This window comes from Rhineura floridana, chromosome 4 (assembly GCF_030035675.1).
Source record: "Rhineura floridana isolate rRhiFlo1 chromosome 4, rRhiFlo1.hap2, whole genome shotgun sequence".
Taxonomy (NCBI): domain Eukaryota; kingdom Metazoa; phylum Chordata; class Lepidosauria; order Squamata; family Rhineuridae; genus Rhineura; species Rhineura floridana.
In genome coordinates this window covers 99,475,771-99,493,922 of record NC_084483.1, presented here as the reverse complement: position 1 = coordinate 99,493,922, position 18,152 = coordinate 99,475,771, and the positions used below count along the sequence as shown (strand labels likewise).

General features: G+C 41.7%; 1 protein-coding gene across 1 annotated transcript; it reads left to right on the top strand.

Annotated features, from left to right (window-relative positions):
* The first annotated feature begins 1,391 nt into the window (after nucleotides 1-1,391).
* On the top strand, nucleotides 1,392-17,855 carry LOC133383319 (uncharacterized protein KIAA0408-like). Its single transcript, XM_061623795.1, has 5 exons — nucleotides 1,392-1,617; nucleotides 5,291-5,602; nucleotides 8,741-8,820; nucleotides 10,105-11,434; nucleotides 15,698-17,855. Exons 1-5 carry the CDS (start codon nucleotides 1,480-1,482, stop codon nucleotides 15,842-15,844), a joined length of 2,007 nt encoding a protein of 668 aa, XP_061479779.1. The 5' UTR covers nucleotides 1,392-1,479; the 3' UTR covers nucleotides 15,845-17,855.
* The last annotated feature ends 297 nt before the right edge of the window (nucleotides 17,856-18,152 follow it).

The window sequence follows — 18,152 nt, the reverse complement described above, 5'->3', positions numbered from 1 at the left end:
TGCAAATGCAAATATAAAATGTGCAAATAAGTCAATCAGTTGTGTTTGTGTTCTTATAGACTCAATACTTTTACAGCATTGACAATCTATGGACATGTGTTTTGTGTGGATGATTTTTGTTCCAATATAATGCATGTATTTTTCCAGTCATTCATAAAGCCAGTCAGAGCACTATTGCTGAACCATGTCTTGATAATAAGTAAATTAATTACTATTACAGCAGGGCCCCGCTCATACGGCAGGTTACGTTCCAGACCCCCGCCTAAAAACAAAACCCGCCGCAAAGCGGAACTCCGTCAATAAAATGGCACTTGACATTCGAAAAACGCCGTAAAAGTGGAACAAGCGCCATATGAGTGGGGCCTTACTCTAATTGAAAGCCGCCGTATTAGCGGAACGCCAAAAAGCAGGCCGCTGATAAGCCAGGCCCTTCTGTATTATCACATTCCATGTCTTTCTGCATCATTCCTCTACAGATGGTCTTTCAGTACACCTCCTTTTGTGCAATAAGCATTTTTGCACCTGCTAAGAAATTACTCACCAATATTCTCTATCTGCTTTCAGTTAAATTGTGCAAATCATTTAAATACCCTGCCTGAGGTATCCTGCTATTTCTTTAAAACATATTTCGAGACCCTTGAATGGTTTCACAAAAGCGCAAGAAAAAAAATTAAAAATCATCATGTTCAGCATTGCATTTTCAACATTTTTTCAATGGTCTTGTGAACATACAGTACCACTGCAGAAAAAAACATATTTTAAAAGTCAGTTGTTGCTTATGTAGAGATTGCAGGATCTGTCATACAGAAGATTTCTCTTTCTGCATAGATTTTGAATTTCTTCCGCTTCCATTCCATCTCTTGCCGGAGATTAAGGGTGCAATCCAATCACCCAACCACCCCACTGGCAGGGCTTTGCAGAGTGACAGATCCACCACTGTATCCGCAGCCCAGCTGCTTATGACAGCTGTGGTGGAAAGTGGAGCCTGGACAATTGGGTTCAATTCCTGCACCAGCCTGAGGCCATCGTGCAGTGGCAGTGAGACTGGCCTGGAATCCCATCCTCAAAAACCCTCTTTTGGAGCTTTCCGCTGCTCTCTACCAACTGAGAACCCACCAGATTGTTACATGTTCAATGGCAGGCCAGCTTAGCCAGGAGAACTGAGTAGAGGGATGCCCTCGCTCAATCCAAGTGACATGGGGGGCAGATTATCATGTTACTGTGCATGGGGGGGTTGGATTGCCCTGTTATTGTGCTGCTGTTGTTTTTAAAAAGAAAAAACCAAGAGGTGTAGAATTGTACTTGGCAACCAATCTTTAATACAAATGACACCTGCGGGTTGTTCACGTTTTCTTTTTCTCTGTTCTTCTCCCTTGCACCCCATCCAAAAGCTGGAGCCAAAGGCAAGAAGGCCCGTCCTTTAATAACTCCCGCATTCCAGGCAAGTCTGAGACACTTCGCTGTTGAGCCATTGCAGCTATGGACCTACAGGCACAACTGGAGAGCACGACCGAGAGGAGCTGGAATAAAGAGAAGATGGAGCTTTTGGAGCGTTTTGACAATGAAAGGAAGGAGTGGGAATGTCAGTGGAAGGTCATGCAGAAGAAAATAGAGGAGGTATTTCGGATTATTCTGGATGTCAACAAACGTGTAAAAACTAACATTATGATGCTGTCTTAAGCAAAGGCTTCCAAGAAGCTCTCGCCACAGAAGCTGTGTTGTTGGAAAGAATCAGCCATTGTGTTCAACCCACTCTTCTACAGCAGGATAAATATTGAAAGTTGCTTTGTATTGTGACCGTCCATTGGTCCATCTAACTGGGTTCTGCCTACTCTGCAGTTGTTTCCCAGGCACAGGTGCCAGCTCTGCTCCCTGAGAGCCTCTCATTGGAAAATAGGAAAGTGCCAACGGTCCATCTAGCTCAGTATTATCTATGCTGACAGGCAGCAGTTCTCCAGGATTTCAGAGTGGGGACATTCCCTGCCCTATACCAGGGATTGCAGATAATGCAGAAGCTCTACCACTGAGCTACAGCCCTTGAGGATGCAGTTAGGATCTTCTGCATGGGAAAAAAGGCCACATTTGTCTTACTGTTAGAGAACAGCTTTTACATCTTCCCTAGGCTGCCCAGTCTACTGCAAAACTGCTCTTATAACTGAAAAGAATTTACTCAGTAGCAGACCCCATGGTGGGGCCACACTGCTCACCTGACTTCCCTCTGGCTGAGTTGCTGTGTGGGAGGGGAGAGGTTGGTGCAGGGCAAACACTCTGGCAGGAGCACTGGATTATGATGGTGGTGGTGATGATGTCACCTTTTTGCACTCAGGTGTCTCTAAGCAACTTGCACATTAAAATCAGAGACAAACAAGAACGAAAATACTCATCCAAAAATATATTTAAAAGGAAATAAGTCCTACCCACGCCACTTAAAGGATAAGTAGAACAAAGGCCATTGACATATCTAACTGCCTTGCCCTGGTCATCAGTCTGGCTGCTGAGTTCTGCACCAGTTGCAGTTTCCAAACCATCTTCAGAGGCAGCCCCACATATCATGTATCGGAGTAATCTAATCTAAAGGTTACCAGAGCATAAACAAAGAGAAGTTAGGCTATTCCTGTCCAGATTGGCTTCGCCAGTGTATTTGCACTGTGCCAACTTTGCCACCTCTCCCTCCCCCCCCCCCCCAGTATGCAGCAGCAACTCGGCTGGATGGAGGTTACATGAGTGGAACAGCCCTACCATGCCATCCAGGACTGCATTTACTAATGCGTATCATCGTCCATCTTTCTATGCAAGTCTACAGTTTCTTGTCCTCAGTAGATCTGGTGACAAAAGTTCCCTTCTTTCTTATACATATGTTAATATTTGAACACAATTCTCTTCCCTCTTTCCATTCTCCCTCCCTCCCACACCCAATGTTCATCACTGTGACTGTATAATAACAAGGGCAGGATGCAGAGATAAAGGCAAGGGGTGGTGGTGAGGTATTCTTAAAGCACCATTTATTGTATAAACATTAATCAGAAAACACAAAGGCTTTGGGACATTGCTGTGAAACCGTAGTGACAGTAACATGATTAGTGTAAGTAACATAATTAGTGTAGATCAGAGGTGGGCAATCTGTGGCTCTCTAAATTCTGTTGGACTACTGTTCCCATCATCCCTGGCCATTGTCCACAGTCACTGGGTCTGCTGGGAAATGAAGTCCAACACATTCTGGAGGGCCACAGATTTCCCACCCTAGCTGCATGTGTGTCTTTTTGGACATTGCTTCTTGAGAGAAATGATGAGCAGTCTTGTTTATTAACATGTAAAAGAATGTTTGCATCTGGAATCTAGTGACTCAAGAACAGGACACATTTATTCTGGCTCAGCCCTGCTATATTTATTGATGACATTCAGCAGCGAGAGACTGCAATAAACAACATACCGCAGACTAAATACAAATTGTATTTATACCACTCTGCATTCATTCGTTCTCAGCCAGCCCTCACACCGTTCCAATCCAAGGGTCAAGTTTAGTATAATTATTTCTTATGCTCCCCTAAATTGCAATTTAAACAGTGTATTTTGTTCATCGGTGCATGGAGTTTAATTCTGGTGGCAGTTTTGTATTTGCTGTGTTGGTTTTGCACGTTCACCCTATGTGTTCGCATTGACTCATCTGCCTAATGGTTTGCAGCTGTGGTGGCTGATACACCACACTGGATCTCTGCTGTTTAGTACTTTCCAATTCAGAGGGAAGTATACCTCTTAACAAGCTCATTGACCTCTTAGCAGTGTTTCTTGCAATGATGTTGCCACTGCTTTGTCCATCAGATGTTTTGTTTGGAACAGCAGCATGATTCCATATTATAAATGCTGCCCTGTTAATTTGTAAATTGCTTTGGGATGAAGGGGTGGGATTTGAAGAGGGGGTGAAACTGATATTCCTCTCTCAGATCAGAGGTAGATACAAAAAAGGCAGCAGTTGTTCCTAAATTATATCTGTCCATGTCCCTTGAAAAGACACCCCAGCTAACAATCCTAAATGTGGAGCAGTTTGTGACTGTGCCTAAGCTAGTAGAGATCACAGATGAACTCATGCCTCCCATAGTAACTGCTCAGGACTCCTTAGGGATACTACTTCCAAGTTTGAAAACTACAGTTCCACCTCATCAAAAAGCAACTGTATTTTCCCTAAGTACTTGCACTGAACTCCAGAATAATGCAAATGTTTTACATCTCAGTCCTATGTATGTCTTCACAGAAGTTCACGCCACTGAAGTTAGTGGGGCTTACTCAGTAAGTGCATATAGCATTGTAGCCTCCTGATGTCAAAGGATCTCTTTTTTAACAAAAAGGTTTACTATGCCACCAGAGATTTTTGATCACTTCATAAACAAAGAATTCTATGCTAGTGCCAGGATGCTATAATATGCTGGAACAAATGAATGAATTAATGAATTGTCAACAGCCAGCACCCAAGCATGGAGAAGACAGCCTGCTGCCTCTGTATGATTTACTGCTCTGATTTTGCCTTTTTCAATCAGGCTCTGCTCAGGCTGGGTAATTTTGCCACATTTCTACAGCACATGTGACTGGATTGTTTGTAGGCTCCCAATGCACAGATGTAGCAGACTAGCTCTTAGAGGAGACATGCCCATTACAACTGAATGAGTCAACAGGGCTAGCCTGTTTCTAATAAGGTGGCAAATCCAGATTTGATTCATAGAGATACAGAGGGGTGAGCTCTTCTGAGGAAAAGTAATTCTTACTCTTGCATAGTTCAAAAGTAAGAATGAAATGCGCCTTCAGTTCCAGATGTCCCTATTTTGACATCCTAGAATCCAGCGCAAGGCTCTTAGAGGTCACTGGGTAAGCCAGAGTAACTAGTAAGCTAGTAGCCCAGCCCATCCACTGAGTCCAGACTCACCAGAAACTTACCCAAGATAAATTGCTGTAAATTGAGACATGCTTCATTTGAGAGTTAGCATGGTCCACTGCTAAGAAACTTTTCAGCCCTTATCCCGCTAATGCAACAGCCACATGCTCATATGCTTTATGTTCGAAACAGGTACCATTTTAGGAATTTGCAGTACTTTCTTTGTATTCTGTAAAAGGAAATGAAGCTGTAGCCATTGGCTTGATAGTGCTTTCTAAAAATAAGTTGCAGATACTCCAGCCCTCCAATGATTCCAAACATTGGAGTTTAATGACACAAGCACAACATGAAGATAAATATCTTCCTTTGTTCATCAAGTTGATAGGAGCATTGTAGCCTAATAGAAGGCTTTTTGTTTCTTTCCAGCTTTATCAGGAGGTAAAATTAAGACGTGAGAGCAATATAAATGCCTTTGAGAATAAGGCCATTCGTAACAAGACACAGCAGCAGTCCATACATTCTCCCACTTCAGAATGGAGTGACACACCAGGACTGAACTCTAGTTCAGCAGACCAAGAGAGTTTGCTCACCAAGGCAGAAAAGGAGAGCAAGGACATGAGAAACAAGGGGAGAAACCATGGGATTGTAAAGGATACTCTGGCCTTTGAGAGTTATGAAGAATCTGAAGACTGCCCGGGCTTGAAAACAACCAAGAATTATACTCAGGATCTCAATATTGTGAGTAAAGTAGTAATGGGTGTTTCTCTGAGGGTGAATGGAGCTCAGGCTTCAACCTGTAACATGTCAATACAGTCTTGTAAGTGGCTGTTTAATGGATAATCTTAATGTGTTCAGCTCATTTGAGTCTATTCTGAGTCCACTAGAAGATGAAAAGATCAAATCAGCTTGACCTGAACTGAACTGAGTAAGTGTGAAACCATGCTAACTACGGATCTATGGAAGTGAATGTCACCCTGCCCTCTGTACCCAAAATATCTCTCCTGAATACTGAGGATTCAGGAACGTGGCAACCAAACTATGCTTCCCCAGACTCTTCTATTTGCTCTTATTTGTTGAAAATATTAGATAACTTAGCCCTTGTTTCTCTCAGTCTATGGTCTGGTTTAGGCATAACACTTGACTCCTCATGAATGATGGCTTGTAAACTGGGAGTCAGCCTGAATAAATGATCTCTGCCCTTTCTTCCTTTCCTGTCTGGAAAATCTTTAAATGCATTAGTAGCAGGAGACCATCTAGGGTCATGGTTGGACCTTGGATGACAAGAGAGTCAAAAGTATGCTAAAGCAGGATAAGGAGACTGCAGAGAAGCTGAAGGGGTTTTTTGCATCTGTCTTCACAGCAGAAGAAATACAGCAGATCACTGTGCTTGAAATAACTTTTGCATGGAGTCTGAGGAATTGAGTTACATAGCAGTGATGAGAGACAAAGTTCTAGGCCTAACAGACAAAATAAAAACTGATAAATTGCCAGGTCTGGATGGCATTCATCTGAGAGTTCTCAAAGAACTCAAATATGAGATTGCTGATCTTGTAACAAAAATATGTAACTTGTCCTTAAGATCTGTCTCCATCCCTGAGGACTGGAAAGTGGCCAATGTAACACCAATTTTTAAAAGGGAATTTGTTGGGGGGATCCCAGAAATTACAGGCTGGTTAGCTTAACATCTGTTCTGGGAAAACTGGTAGAAAGCATTGTTAAAGATAAAATAATCAAGCATATAGAAGAACAAGTATTGCTGAAGTAGAACCAGCATGGGTTCTGCAAGGGTAAGAAGTCCAGTCTCACTAACCTTTTAGAGTTCTTTGAGAGTGTCAACAAACATATAGATAGAGGTGATCCAGTGGACATTGTATACATTGTATATTGCCGACCTGGGCTCTTACTGGGAGGAAGGGCAGGATATAAATCTAATAAATAAATAAAGTAAACACTTGGACTTTCAAAAAGCTTTTTAAAAGATACTTCACCAAAGGCTGCTCAATAAAGTTAGCAATCATGGAATAAGAGAAGAGGTCATCTTGTGGATTGAGGAACTGGCTGGGAACAGGAAGCAGAGAGGAGGCATAAATTTACAGTTCTACAAATGAAGAGATTTATTTATTTAAAACATTTATATATCACTTAATCATTTGCATTTCTAATGTGGAAAGTGAAGTCCCACAAGGATCAGTGTTTGGAACTGTGCTTTTAACTTGTTCATAAACAATTTGGAGATGGGGTGAGCAGTGAGGTGACCATGTTTGCTGATGATACTGAATTGTTCAGGATCATTAAAAAAAAGGACTGCAAAGAGCTCCTAATGGATCTCTCCATACTGAGTGAATGGGTGGTAAAATGGCCAATGCAATGTAAACAAATTTAAAGTGATGCATAAACACAATTTTTAATTTCTTATGGAGTCTGAACTGGCGGTGACTAACCAGGAATGAAACCTTGGAGTCATTGTGGCTAGCTCGATGAAGATGGTGACCCAGTGCATAACAGCTGCAAACTCCACGCTGGGGATCATTCAGAAAGGAACTGAAAATAAAACTGCTGATATGGCTATGCTCTCCCTCCACAGCTGGAGGAAGTAGTTAGTTAGTTAGTTAGTATATTTGTATGCTGCTTTTCATCACCAGGTGACCTCCAAACAGCTTCCATAGGAAGAATAAAACAATATAATAAAAACAATTCAGCACATAATAATAATAAACAACTACAACAGTATCAATAAATAATAAATACTTTGTGGTATTACAAAATGTCACAAAACAGGCTCAAATCTCAAACCAATCTAGTCTGCAAAAGCTGGAGAAAACAGAGAGAGAGAGAGAGAGTGAGAGAGAGAGCAAATATACAGTAGAGCTCCATCATTGTATGACTGTCCATGTCTCCAAGAGGAGAAAGTTACACCACTGGGGCATCACTACAGAGAAGACCCTTCTCCAGGTCCTTCTCTGGAGAGAGTGATGTAGCCACTGATGTAGCCACCAATCTGGTGATGGAGGAGTTCTTTCAGGCATTCTAATGAGCACACAACAGCAGCCATCTTGCTTCATTGGGGCCACCCCGAGAAACCTACTTATAAGCTTAAGTTTTTACCGACCCCAAATAGGCAGTGCCCAAGGCCACTACCTTGGACTTCTACAGCTCAAGATCTTGCAGGCTTCTGAATAACAGTTGGTGGAAACCGCAGAGGGGCAGAGAGAGTGCTCTTGTGCTCAGGTCCTGCTTGCAGGTTTCCCATAGGCATCTGTTTTGCCACTGTGAGAACAAGATGCTGGACTAGATGGGCCATTGGTCTGATCCAAAATGGGCATCACTGCAAGCCATGGTTTACATAAAACATACTCCCTCATACCTGTGATTTCCAGAATCATGATTACAATCTCTGGTTTCCAAGAGGATCTGGATTATCCTTAACAAAGATTTGTTTCAATGACTGTGTAACACAGAACTTTGGAGAGAGAAAGGGAGCAAAGAAATTTCTTGGAAAGGGAAGGAGGAAGGGATGAGGGTGTTATGTATTCATCAGGCAAGCTTCTGATCTGGTAAACTGCAGGGTGCTTGCTTTATTTATTTATTTATTTATTTTGTTAACTCCTGCCCTGCCTTTCTGCAACAACTGTACTGAAGGTGGCTCTCAATAGAAAAAAACATCAAAACCACAGACATAACAAAACAATAATGTGAATAGCAGATAGGAGATGTTATGGTTTTACCAGGTCTGTATCTCAGTTATATCTTTGTGATGTGCCCCTTCTTTAATTTCCTCCGAGATGGAGAACGTATGTTATAGCTGTGTTTATAGCTGTTCTAGAAATTTAGTAAGAACCTGATCACACTAAAATATTGCCATTTGCATTTATATAGGCTCTTAAAGAACTTGCCAAAGTAAGTGAAGACTTGTGCAGCTACCAAGAGGAAATCCGTAAGAAGTCCAACCACAGAAGGTAAAACTTTGTTAGATATGCTTACTTTAGGCACATTTGAGACAAAGGGCCACATACAAACATTGTATGGGAGCTGGAAAAATGATCACAATGTTTAAGTCATGGGGGGGACTCTGTGGCCTTTCAGATATTGTTGGACTCCCAATTCCTATCAGCCCCAGCCAGCATGGTCAGTGGTTGAGGATGATGAGACCTATAGTTCAGCAGCATCTGAGGTGCGGTGGGGGCACAGGTTTCCCATCTCTGCTTTAAGTGTCCTTGGCTTAACAAAATAATAGAATATAGAATCATAAATTAATCTCTAGCCCTTTCTACGTGTAATAAAATTGGTTTATCTGAAATTAGTTCAGAGCTAACTTTTGCTACAGTGGGGCAGACAAATAAGACAGAACAGGAATTCCATTTGGGATAGATTTTTCCATGTCTCATATTATCTCATTGTGAAATAAGCAGCCTGGGGGTTCTGTTAAATCCTCCCCTCATTTAAGACACTGAGCAGCAAAACCACACCTTAATCCTTTCAAAGGATTCATTATTAAAGTTATTTTTCTGACATTAATAATGTAAAAAAAGCATGACATACTTTATGGGTAGTTCCCCCAGCTGTAATTGCCTGTGCAACCAAAGGTGACAGACACACTGGTTTTATCTCTTTGGCACTGATCCAAGGCAAGCTAGTCACACTTGAGTGCCATTGATAGCTGTAACTAACTTTATGTTCCATAAATTTCAGAGGCTTAACAGCAATCTACTTTCCATAGACTAGGCACAGGATCTGATTCACAGGAAATTGGGCAGTGCCTCTGTAATCCAGCAAACATCATAACTAACTGATTAAAGTTCCTTTTCTCCCTGAGGAATGTTTTGTGAGCAATATAAATAAACATCACTCATCATGCAGCCTAGCTAGTTCTTCTGGGGTATTCTGGTAGGACCTAGTATATAGTTCCCTTACGGGGTCAGAAATGGAGTTGCAAGACCTTTGAACAGTGGTATGTAATGATGTTGTGCTATTGATCCAGTACTCACAAGATACCTGATGTGTTGAAAAGAGTAGGTTTCAGGATATTTGCTGTCTTTAATTATCATACACCTCATGGAGTGCTATGAAATCATGAGGATTCATAGAGGTGTGTCCCAGTACATAGATAAAGAGAAGAGGGAATGGGTCTCCACTTCAAGTTCTACACTGACATTCTGAAACCCTTGTAGGGCTGATTCGGGTAGTGGAGAAAAAAATTAATTCACTGCTGCTCACATAAAATTTTTTCCTTATGTATGCAGAAAGAAGTTGTTTCCTGTCCTGGGAGAATCTATCGAAACTAAAAATACACTGATCTCACAAGAGGTGAACCATATGTGTAACAATGATACACAAACAACTTCAGTTGCATTTGAAACAGAAGAACAAAATAACAGGAAGAACTTGATGGGCATCAACCCATCAAAGGAGACTCCATCTAGTGCTCTTACTGGGATTGAGAGAACAGGCTTTTTGCCTTGGCAAAAAAGAGAAGCTCCTCCCATTCCTCCGAGAAGCACTTCTCGGCATTTGACAAGCTCTCTAGCACACATTTCTGAAGCATTAGCAAAAGATACAGGGCCCAAAAGCATCTGTGAGACCCAGGAGTGCCACAACGGAAATACATTGACTGATCCACCTTTTGCAAAACAATATGGTGCTCCAATGCCACTGACAAATGAATGGAAATCTGTTAGTGGGTCGGCAGTGGCTGCCACAGTGTCCATACAAAAAGAGGATCCATCTCTTGAATGCAAGTTGCCAGCAGGATTTTCTCACAACACTTGGTCCCATGATGCAAGCAAGGTTGGGAACAGTCCTAAAAATGGCTCTTTTCCACACTTTGTCCAGAAGAGCTGTTCCAATGGGAACTTGGTGCCCCAGAAACAGCATTCTAAATCACAAAGCAGTGGGCATTTTACCAGTGACTTATATGCCCCTGTGTGTGACACCCTGGGTGATTCTGCATACGGAACTGGAAAGACACAACGAAATGAAACGCTGGAGGCAAAAATTGATGAGTTTAACAGAACTGTGTTTCACACAGATAAAGGCCATGAGTGTCTGGAACAGAACCAAATGCTGCCAGTACCATCTGGTGATCCTAAACCCCATCCCATACTGCAGGATTGCAGGACTAGCAGAACAGAGTCAACCTGTGTTTTGAATCCCAGACTCTCTTCAAGAATGGGTGAAAAAGCCTACAAACCCAGCAAAACTGCCAAAGCTACAGGGCAGCAAAAGCAACTCAATGGACTCCTAAGTGGCTACCAGCAAATGCTTCATGAGCATGACTGGAGGCCCAGTAATTTGTCTGGTCGCCCACGATCAGCTGACTCAAGATCCAACTATGGTGTTGTTGAAAAGCTTCTGAAGAACTACGAAAAATCAACCGCCTTGTGGAACTCAAAACTCCACAAACAGCAGTGGGTGCCACCCAGTTCTGAATTTGCAGGTGGCAGCTGTGAGAAATTGGGTCACTATTTTGAAATGCTTCAGGCAGATCAGGGAAAGGAGGAGCAGCAGAAGAACTCAACCAGGCACATTGGACTTTATGCCAAGCATGGCAAAGAGAAGCAGAGATTTCCTGAGGTATGGTTTTTAACTGAAAAGTGATCCATTTCAATTCCTCCACTGTTCCTCTAAGAAGCTTGAGGCAAGACATGTAGTTAAGCACAACAGGGCTTTTCTTACATTCTTAGTCCCTGGCCCTCTTGTATCCTCACGACAATGCTGTGAGGTAGGTTAGATTGAGAAAGTGACTGGGCCAAGTTATACAGTAAGCTTCATAGCTGAGCTGGGTTTGTGGGGTTATTAAAAATTAAATATCAGATGCAGGATGAAAAATGGAAATGGACTGCCTTCAAGCCAATTCCAACTTACAGCGACCCTATGAATAGGGTTTTCATGGTAAGCAGTATTCAGAGGTGGTTTTACCATTGCCTTCTTCTGAGGCTGAGAGGCAGTGACTGGCTCAAGGTCACCCAGTGAGCTTCATGGCTGTGTGGGGATTCGAACCCTGGTCTCCCAGGTGGTAGTCCAACACCTTAACCACTACACCACACTGGCTGTCTAGATGCAGGATAGGCAGCTCTTAATGTTGCATTTTCATTTTACACAATGTGTCATGGTAGAAATTTTAGATAGACTTCTCAGGGATGGTTTAAATACTGTGATCCCCATCCTGAAGCTCAGTGGTAGCTGGTGCTCGTTGGGACTGGTGAGACGGAAAGCAATGAGGCCAACAATTCGTGAAGCCAGATCCAATGACAAGCAAAGCCAAGTTTGAGTTTTGTCCCTTCTCCTTCCTGCTGTATTCTACATGGGCAAAACTGAAACTAGGGAGGAGGAAGTTGACAGCCCAGGGCCACCCTTTGGAGTGCTTGTAAGAAGGCAGACAGGCGAGGGCAGACTGAGGTTCATGTGGCAGTGCCCCATTTGTCCTAACTGACCAGCTTCCACTGTTGAAACTGCCAAGAAGTACTTCCCAATCATAGCATGCCCAATGCATTGTGGAACAGTCTGTGTACATTAGGAATAATTGTGTTACAAAGCAACCCCAAAAACCCTTAAACAAGATTGGGGGATATTGGATTGAGCGGAGGCTGGTGAACATGCAGGCAAGCTGCTGATGGAATCTGCACCAGTGGAACGCAGCAGAAATCTGGGCCCAGTTATCCTCCCCCACCACCGGCCTCGCTGCTCCACAAAGCCCCAGTGGTGGGAGAGAAGAGTTTGGATTGCTCCCTTATTTCTTAGTAAATATGCAAATCTTACATTGCAATAAATAATGTGCCCAGTTTTCATGTAGACAGACAGACACACAGACAGACAGACAGACAGACACATCGATCAGTCTATTAAGTAACAACGCATTCCAAATAATCCCATAATATTCCTAGGTAATATGCTATGGACTAATAGCCCACTCTACAGACCTTTGGAGGTTACTTTATTGATTTCAGTGCAACTGCTGTCCTCCTTTGAGGTAAAGGAAGAAGAAAGGGGTGAGTGGGTTTTCCATTTGCGCATTGGATTTCCTGAGCCCATGAGACATCACTGGATTAGTGCAAGGATATGGTGATTGCATAGGTGTAAAAGGATTTTTAAAAGACTTGAGAAATAATAGAAAATAAATGTTCAAATAGCAAAGGGAAGGAGGATGAATGTGCATTAATCAAATATCACTAAGCATTACATTTTGAAAGTCAGAAGTCCTCATGGACTGAAGAAAGGTGTACTGATCATAAACTTCCTTTCAGGTAGATCCAGAATTGGCCAAAGTTGGAGAGATGACACCATTTATGCAACCCAAAGATTGTTACATTTTTCAAAAAATTGTTAATTTTTATTCATGTTGCTGATGTTCCATTGATTTTACTGGATCTATTCTACTATACTGTTTTATCATTAGTTAGTTGCCTTAGTTAAAATATTTATAGGCTGCCTTTCCCAACAAAGCTCCCCCAAAGTCCAAAGACCTTGAGATGGCTCCAGATGATCAAAGATGAGAAGTGTATCATACTCCTTTATTTACTTTTCTTTTAATTATTTTTCATTTCCTAGACTACAAGACAATCTCGACATTCATTTTTGTAATAATAGCTATATTTACATTTAATTGTAGAACTTATCCTGTTTCTGTAAGAAGCTAACATGGCAAAGGAGGAATAATTTCATAATGCTATTATCAGTTCCTTTGCCATCAACTTCCTTTTGAACAATGCCATTGGGCTGCTGCAAATGCAGTCTAGATGCAATTTTGCTATTTTATCCTGAGAACAAGAAAACAAAACAAAAAATGATTGATGATTGAAACAACAGGCTCAGTGGAGCAGTGGCTTGTGGGCATATGTGTGTGTGTGTATGGAGACAGTGTCGTCCTCCTAGGGCATTGCTGCACTCACTGGGATGGGAATGGCATGGGGCAAAGCAGTGACATTGGGGGAGCTCTATGGTAATGGTAGCCCTATAAGTTAACCCTGGGCTCCCCTGACCTCGCAGCTCCACCTCATCCCTGTATTGATGAGCACCATGCCACTGCTGCTGAGAGGGCACCACTGACTCTGCCCCCTCCCAAGCTACCACTGAATAGACTGCCACATTGGCCAGAGGAAGAAGACAAGGGGTAGTCCAAAGTAGACATTACATGCAAACTTTTTTAGCTTGGATAAGATGCTTGGGAATGGAGAAGGATATTTTCCTTTGAGCTGGAAAAAAGTTAAACATCTAATCCCTCTACTTTTCTGCTCCCAAAGTCCTTTCCTAAAGCAGCTTTTGCAATTTTAAAAAAAGGACAGTCAGGCTACCATTATAACCATGTATCATGTAGTTTAGCCCTAAGTGAGGCTAGACCTTTTTAGATCAGCCTGAATTTATGCTGTTACAAGTTATATCATAACCTGGCAGCCTACCATCTTAATTTTTTTTAGGATCATCATCATCATCATCATCATTATTATTGTTGTTGTTGTTGTTGTTATTGTTATCTGCATTTCATCACAGAAAACAGGATGGGCCCTAAAAATATCCATGTCAGGTGTTGAAGGCTAGGATAAAGAGGTGCGTCTTCAGCATTCACCGAAAGTTGTACAAAGAAGTTGCTAGACGCACCTCAGTGGGGAGGGAGTTCCACAGCTTAGGGGCTGCTATAAAGAATGCTCTCTCCCTGGCCGCCATCACCCTGAGCTTCCTAGGGTGGCGGAACTACCAAAAGGGCCCCCTCTGCTGATCTCAACACCTGAGAGGGTCTGTAGGCAAGGAGGTGGTCTTTCAGATATTTAGGACCTAAGTTGTTTAGGGCTTTAAACACTAACGTGAGCACCTTGAACTGAGCCTGGAAACAACCTGGCAACCAATGCAATAAAGTACTCTGTATAAGTATAAAGAGCTTAAATGAAGCAAATGCAGTTTCATATGTCATTTAAAACATTGCAAGAGTCCTCCTCCACCAACACCCACCATTATTAGTTAGGGAAAGAGGATGGCAGAGAAGGATGTCACCACAAAAAGGCTTCTAGGCCCTGGCATGTGCCAAATAGCATCACTGGGAGTGAAATAGGTTGTAGAGGCCATACTGATTCAAAATGAACACCTTTTAAAATTAGGTTAATTTCAGATATTTACCAGATGTCCTCCAAATTAATCAGATTTAAATTTGTCAAAGCTGAATCAGAGTTGGGTGGGGAGTCTGCCCACCACTAATTCTGTGCCTAGCTAGATATTGGTTGTTAATCTTCATTTCACCTGGTTCTGCAAGATGGTGGCCTTTGGGCTGCATACACACATTATTTCCCCCCCAAAATCCTGAGAACTGTAGTTTACCCTCACAGAGCTACAATTCCCAGTGCCTTTAATAAACTACACTTCCCAGGATTCATTGGGGAAAATGATGTGCTTTAAATGTATGGCCTTGGGCTCCTTGCTATCAACATGCAATAAGATTTGTTTACAAATGTTAGACCTAACTGCACCCTGAAAGGTGAGTTGCATGAGTAATGGGGCCATCAACCATCTCACTTTGCTGCCTGCTTGAGTAAGTGTCAACTTTATCCAGCTTTGGTAGTGTGCAGACAGAGGGTCATTGTATCTTTAATATCGACAGTCTTATACATTTTGTGTCTGACTAGCATGCCACATATTTCTTTGACACATGCAAAAGTTCTTCTGCCCTTACATTTTTACATTACTATGTAAATGGTAAATAATACTTTCTCTAGACCTTTTAATAGCCAGAGGCCACCTGCTGTAACACTGGCCAGCATACATTGTGTCATTCTCTTTAAATTCCACAAATGCTTTTTCAGAGGTTTTGCTCTGACTTCATAACCCAAGAAGTCACATTTGTATTTGTAGGTATCTGTGCCAGCTAAACAGCCAAATGGGAAAGGCTTCTCTCGGCCAGCTCGGCCAGCAAATAGGCGTTTGCCTTCCAGATGGGCCTCCAGGTCACCATCAGCACCACCTGCTATCAGAAGAACAGCTTTGAATGAACTCTCTTGAACAGTTGTGGGATCTCAGTGGGTCTAAACTCAAGAATGGATTCAATGCTGTTTTGAAAACTCCATGTGGACTGTCTTTTTTTCATGTTCCTGATTGCAACCAGATCTGTGCAACTGTATGTCCATCAATAGTAACCCTGTCTTTTGACCTGCTGGAGACACAGTCTCGATTCTTAGATCATCCTTATACAGTCTTCAGTGTTTTTATCAACTACATAAGGATGCCCCTCCCCAGGTGTATGTATAATTTTATAACTCACAGCCATTTTTTCCTTTGAATGACATATGCCAATCGTTATCTCCTAAAATCTTTTTTTATTTACATAATGTATAATTCTGTATATTCTGACTTATCCAGCAAACAGCAGGAAGAAATGCTGTATGCATGATCATGTGTTTGTAGGTGCATGTGTTGAAATAGGAAGCATACGACTCTGTATTTAGGTGAGACAAACTCAGTACTAGTACTGACACTAACATTATGGTTATATTCTTGCATACTAAACAAAACTTTTGTGGTTTATTTTGAAAGACCTTTGAACTAGCCCTGGCAATTATATTTTGTATATCTTTTACAAATTTCACAGGTCTAGTATTTGATATACAAAAACTAACATACTTTTTTGGTAACAGTAGTGAAAAAGCATTTTACAATATGTACCAGGAGCAGATTAGCTAAGTGGATTGATTTCTCATTCATACTTGATGTTCTTCTTCACTTCTTTAAGTTTTACTGTGCTAGGAATATTTTTCAGAACTAAACAATCCATTATTTATACCTGCAATTGGCTTTTGGTGCACAGACATTCCTCAAAGGGATCAGCTACCTTAAATGCTTGTGTCTGCCATTCACTGTAACATCGCTCAAAGATTGGATTCTAGTAGATTTATTTAAGCAGTATTATGTATTGTACAGAGGAAAAAGAATGAGACAGATGTCCAGACAATAACCGCACTTAAAACCACCAAATCCTGGCTTAATAAGCCATGATATGAAAGAGCTTTATGCACTTGCCTGCTGTCCCTTTGCTGCTCCCCTTATGCAAGCAAAGAAACAAGCCAGGTAGCCACAGTTAACCATCAATTCCCATTACATGCAAATTAGAAAACTATGGTTAATGGCTTCCAAACAAGCCAGGATGTGAAGCTATGGTTTAAAATGGCTTCCTGGCTTGTTTCTCTGTTTGGTGAAGGTTGTTGCAGGTGCATGGAGCTTGGGCCAGTCCTGGCTTTTAAAATCAGGATTTGATTGTGTGAACCAGATCAGCATGTGAGGGTAGAACTATGTCTTCCATGACAATAGTACAACTTACACCATGTTATGACATGTTAATTTCCCTGCCAACTGCTGTCAGTGATGAGGTGGCAAAACACCTATTGTAATGCTATCCAGACATAAAGTAAGATGAACTAACATGACATGGAGGAGAACATGGCAGGTGGATGCTGGTTCCACCTTCAAGCAAAACCCCTTTCCCTTAAAATACCGAATATTAAAAGTGTTGCTAAGTCATATGCACAGTTAATGTTAGGTTTGCAGGTGGCAGGGCTTAACCTAAACTATCCATTTGTTCCAAACACCCTGTCCCTACTGTGATTGTCCAGTAGGTCAAAGTCTCAAGTCTGGCAAGGCAAAATTAATCAGTTTGTTTTAAACAAAAGCAGAAGAATAAGCAACAGTTGAAGTACAATGATCTACAATTAATCTTTTCTTTCTTGATCTGCTACTGAGCTTCAGATGGCCAAGGCAACTGCACATATTCTGCTCCCAGGAACAATATGAGTATCTCTCAGTTATGAGGTTTGCTTGCATTCTGGCACAAGCCTGACATACATACATATTGCATCAAGATAGGATTGCTATGGTGCCATAAATCCTAGACTGATGGCATTAGAAGCATGTATTTGCCATAATCGGTGTCTATGCTGTTGGCTGTTAGTATGCTATGTGTGTAGCCCACTTTATTTCCTTTCTTAACAGTCTGAATGAAATATAGATCCTCCTGAACTGCCTTGATAAGTGTCATAAAAATGCCTTCTTCCTCATTGTGAGTTTTCATCTCTCTTAGAATTGCACAGAAGAAGTGAACAGCAATCCACCTGACCTACTGGGGTGATCATTATATTTTAAAGAAAATTGTTTGATCAGTCCAACTTCTATTATCCTTGTCATGAGAAGAGCCAGACAATAGGTCTATATATGTATCCCAGATGATTTTTTAAAAACAAAATCATTTGCCACAGAAACCCATATTTTTTGCCAACTAACACTGATTTCTGCAGCCTGTATTGATTTAAAATATTTCTAG

Coding starts and splice junctions, on each gene's coding strand:
- LOC133383319 (XM_061623795.1), top strand. CDS start 1,480: ATGGACCTACAGGCACAACTGGAGAGCACGACCGAGAGGAGCTGGAAT. Junction 8,821..10,104: donor AAGAAGTCCAACCACAGAAG/GTAAAACTTTGT, acceptor TTATGTATGCAG/AAAGAAGTTGTTTCCTGTCC. Junction 11,435..15,697: donor AGAAGCAGAGATTTCCTGAG/GTATGGTTTTTA, acceptor TTGTATTTGTAG/GTATCTGTGCCAGCTAAACA.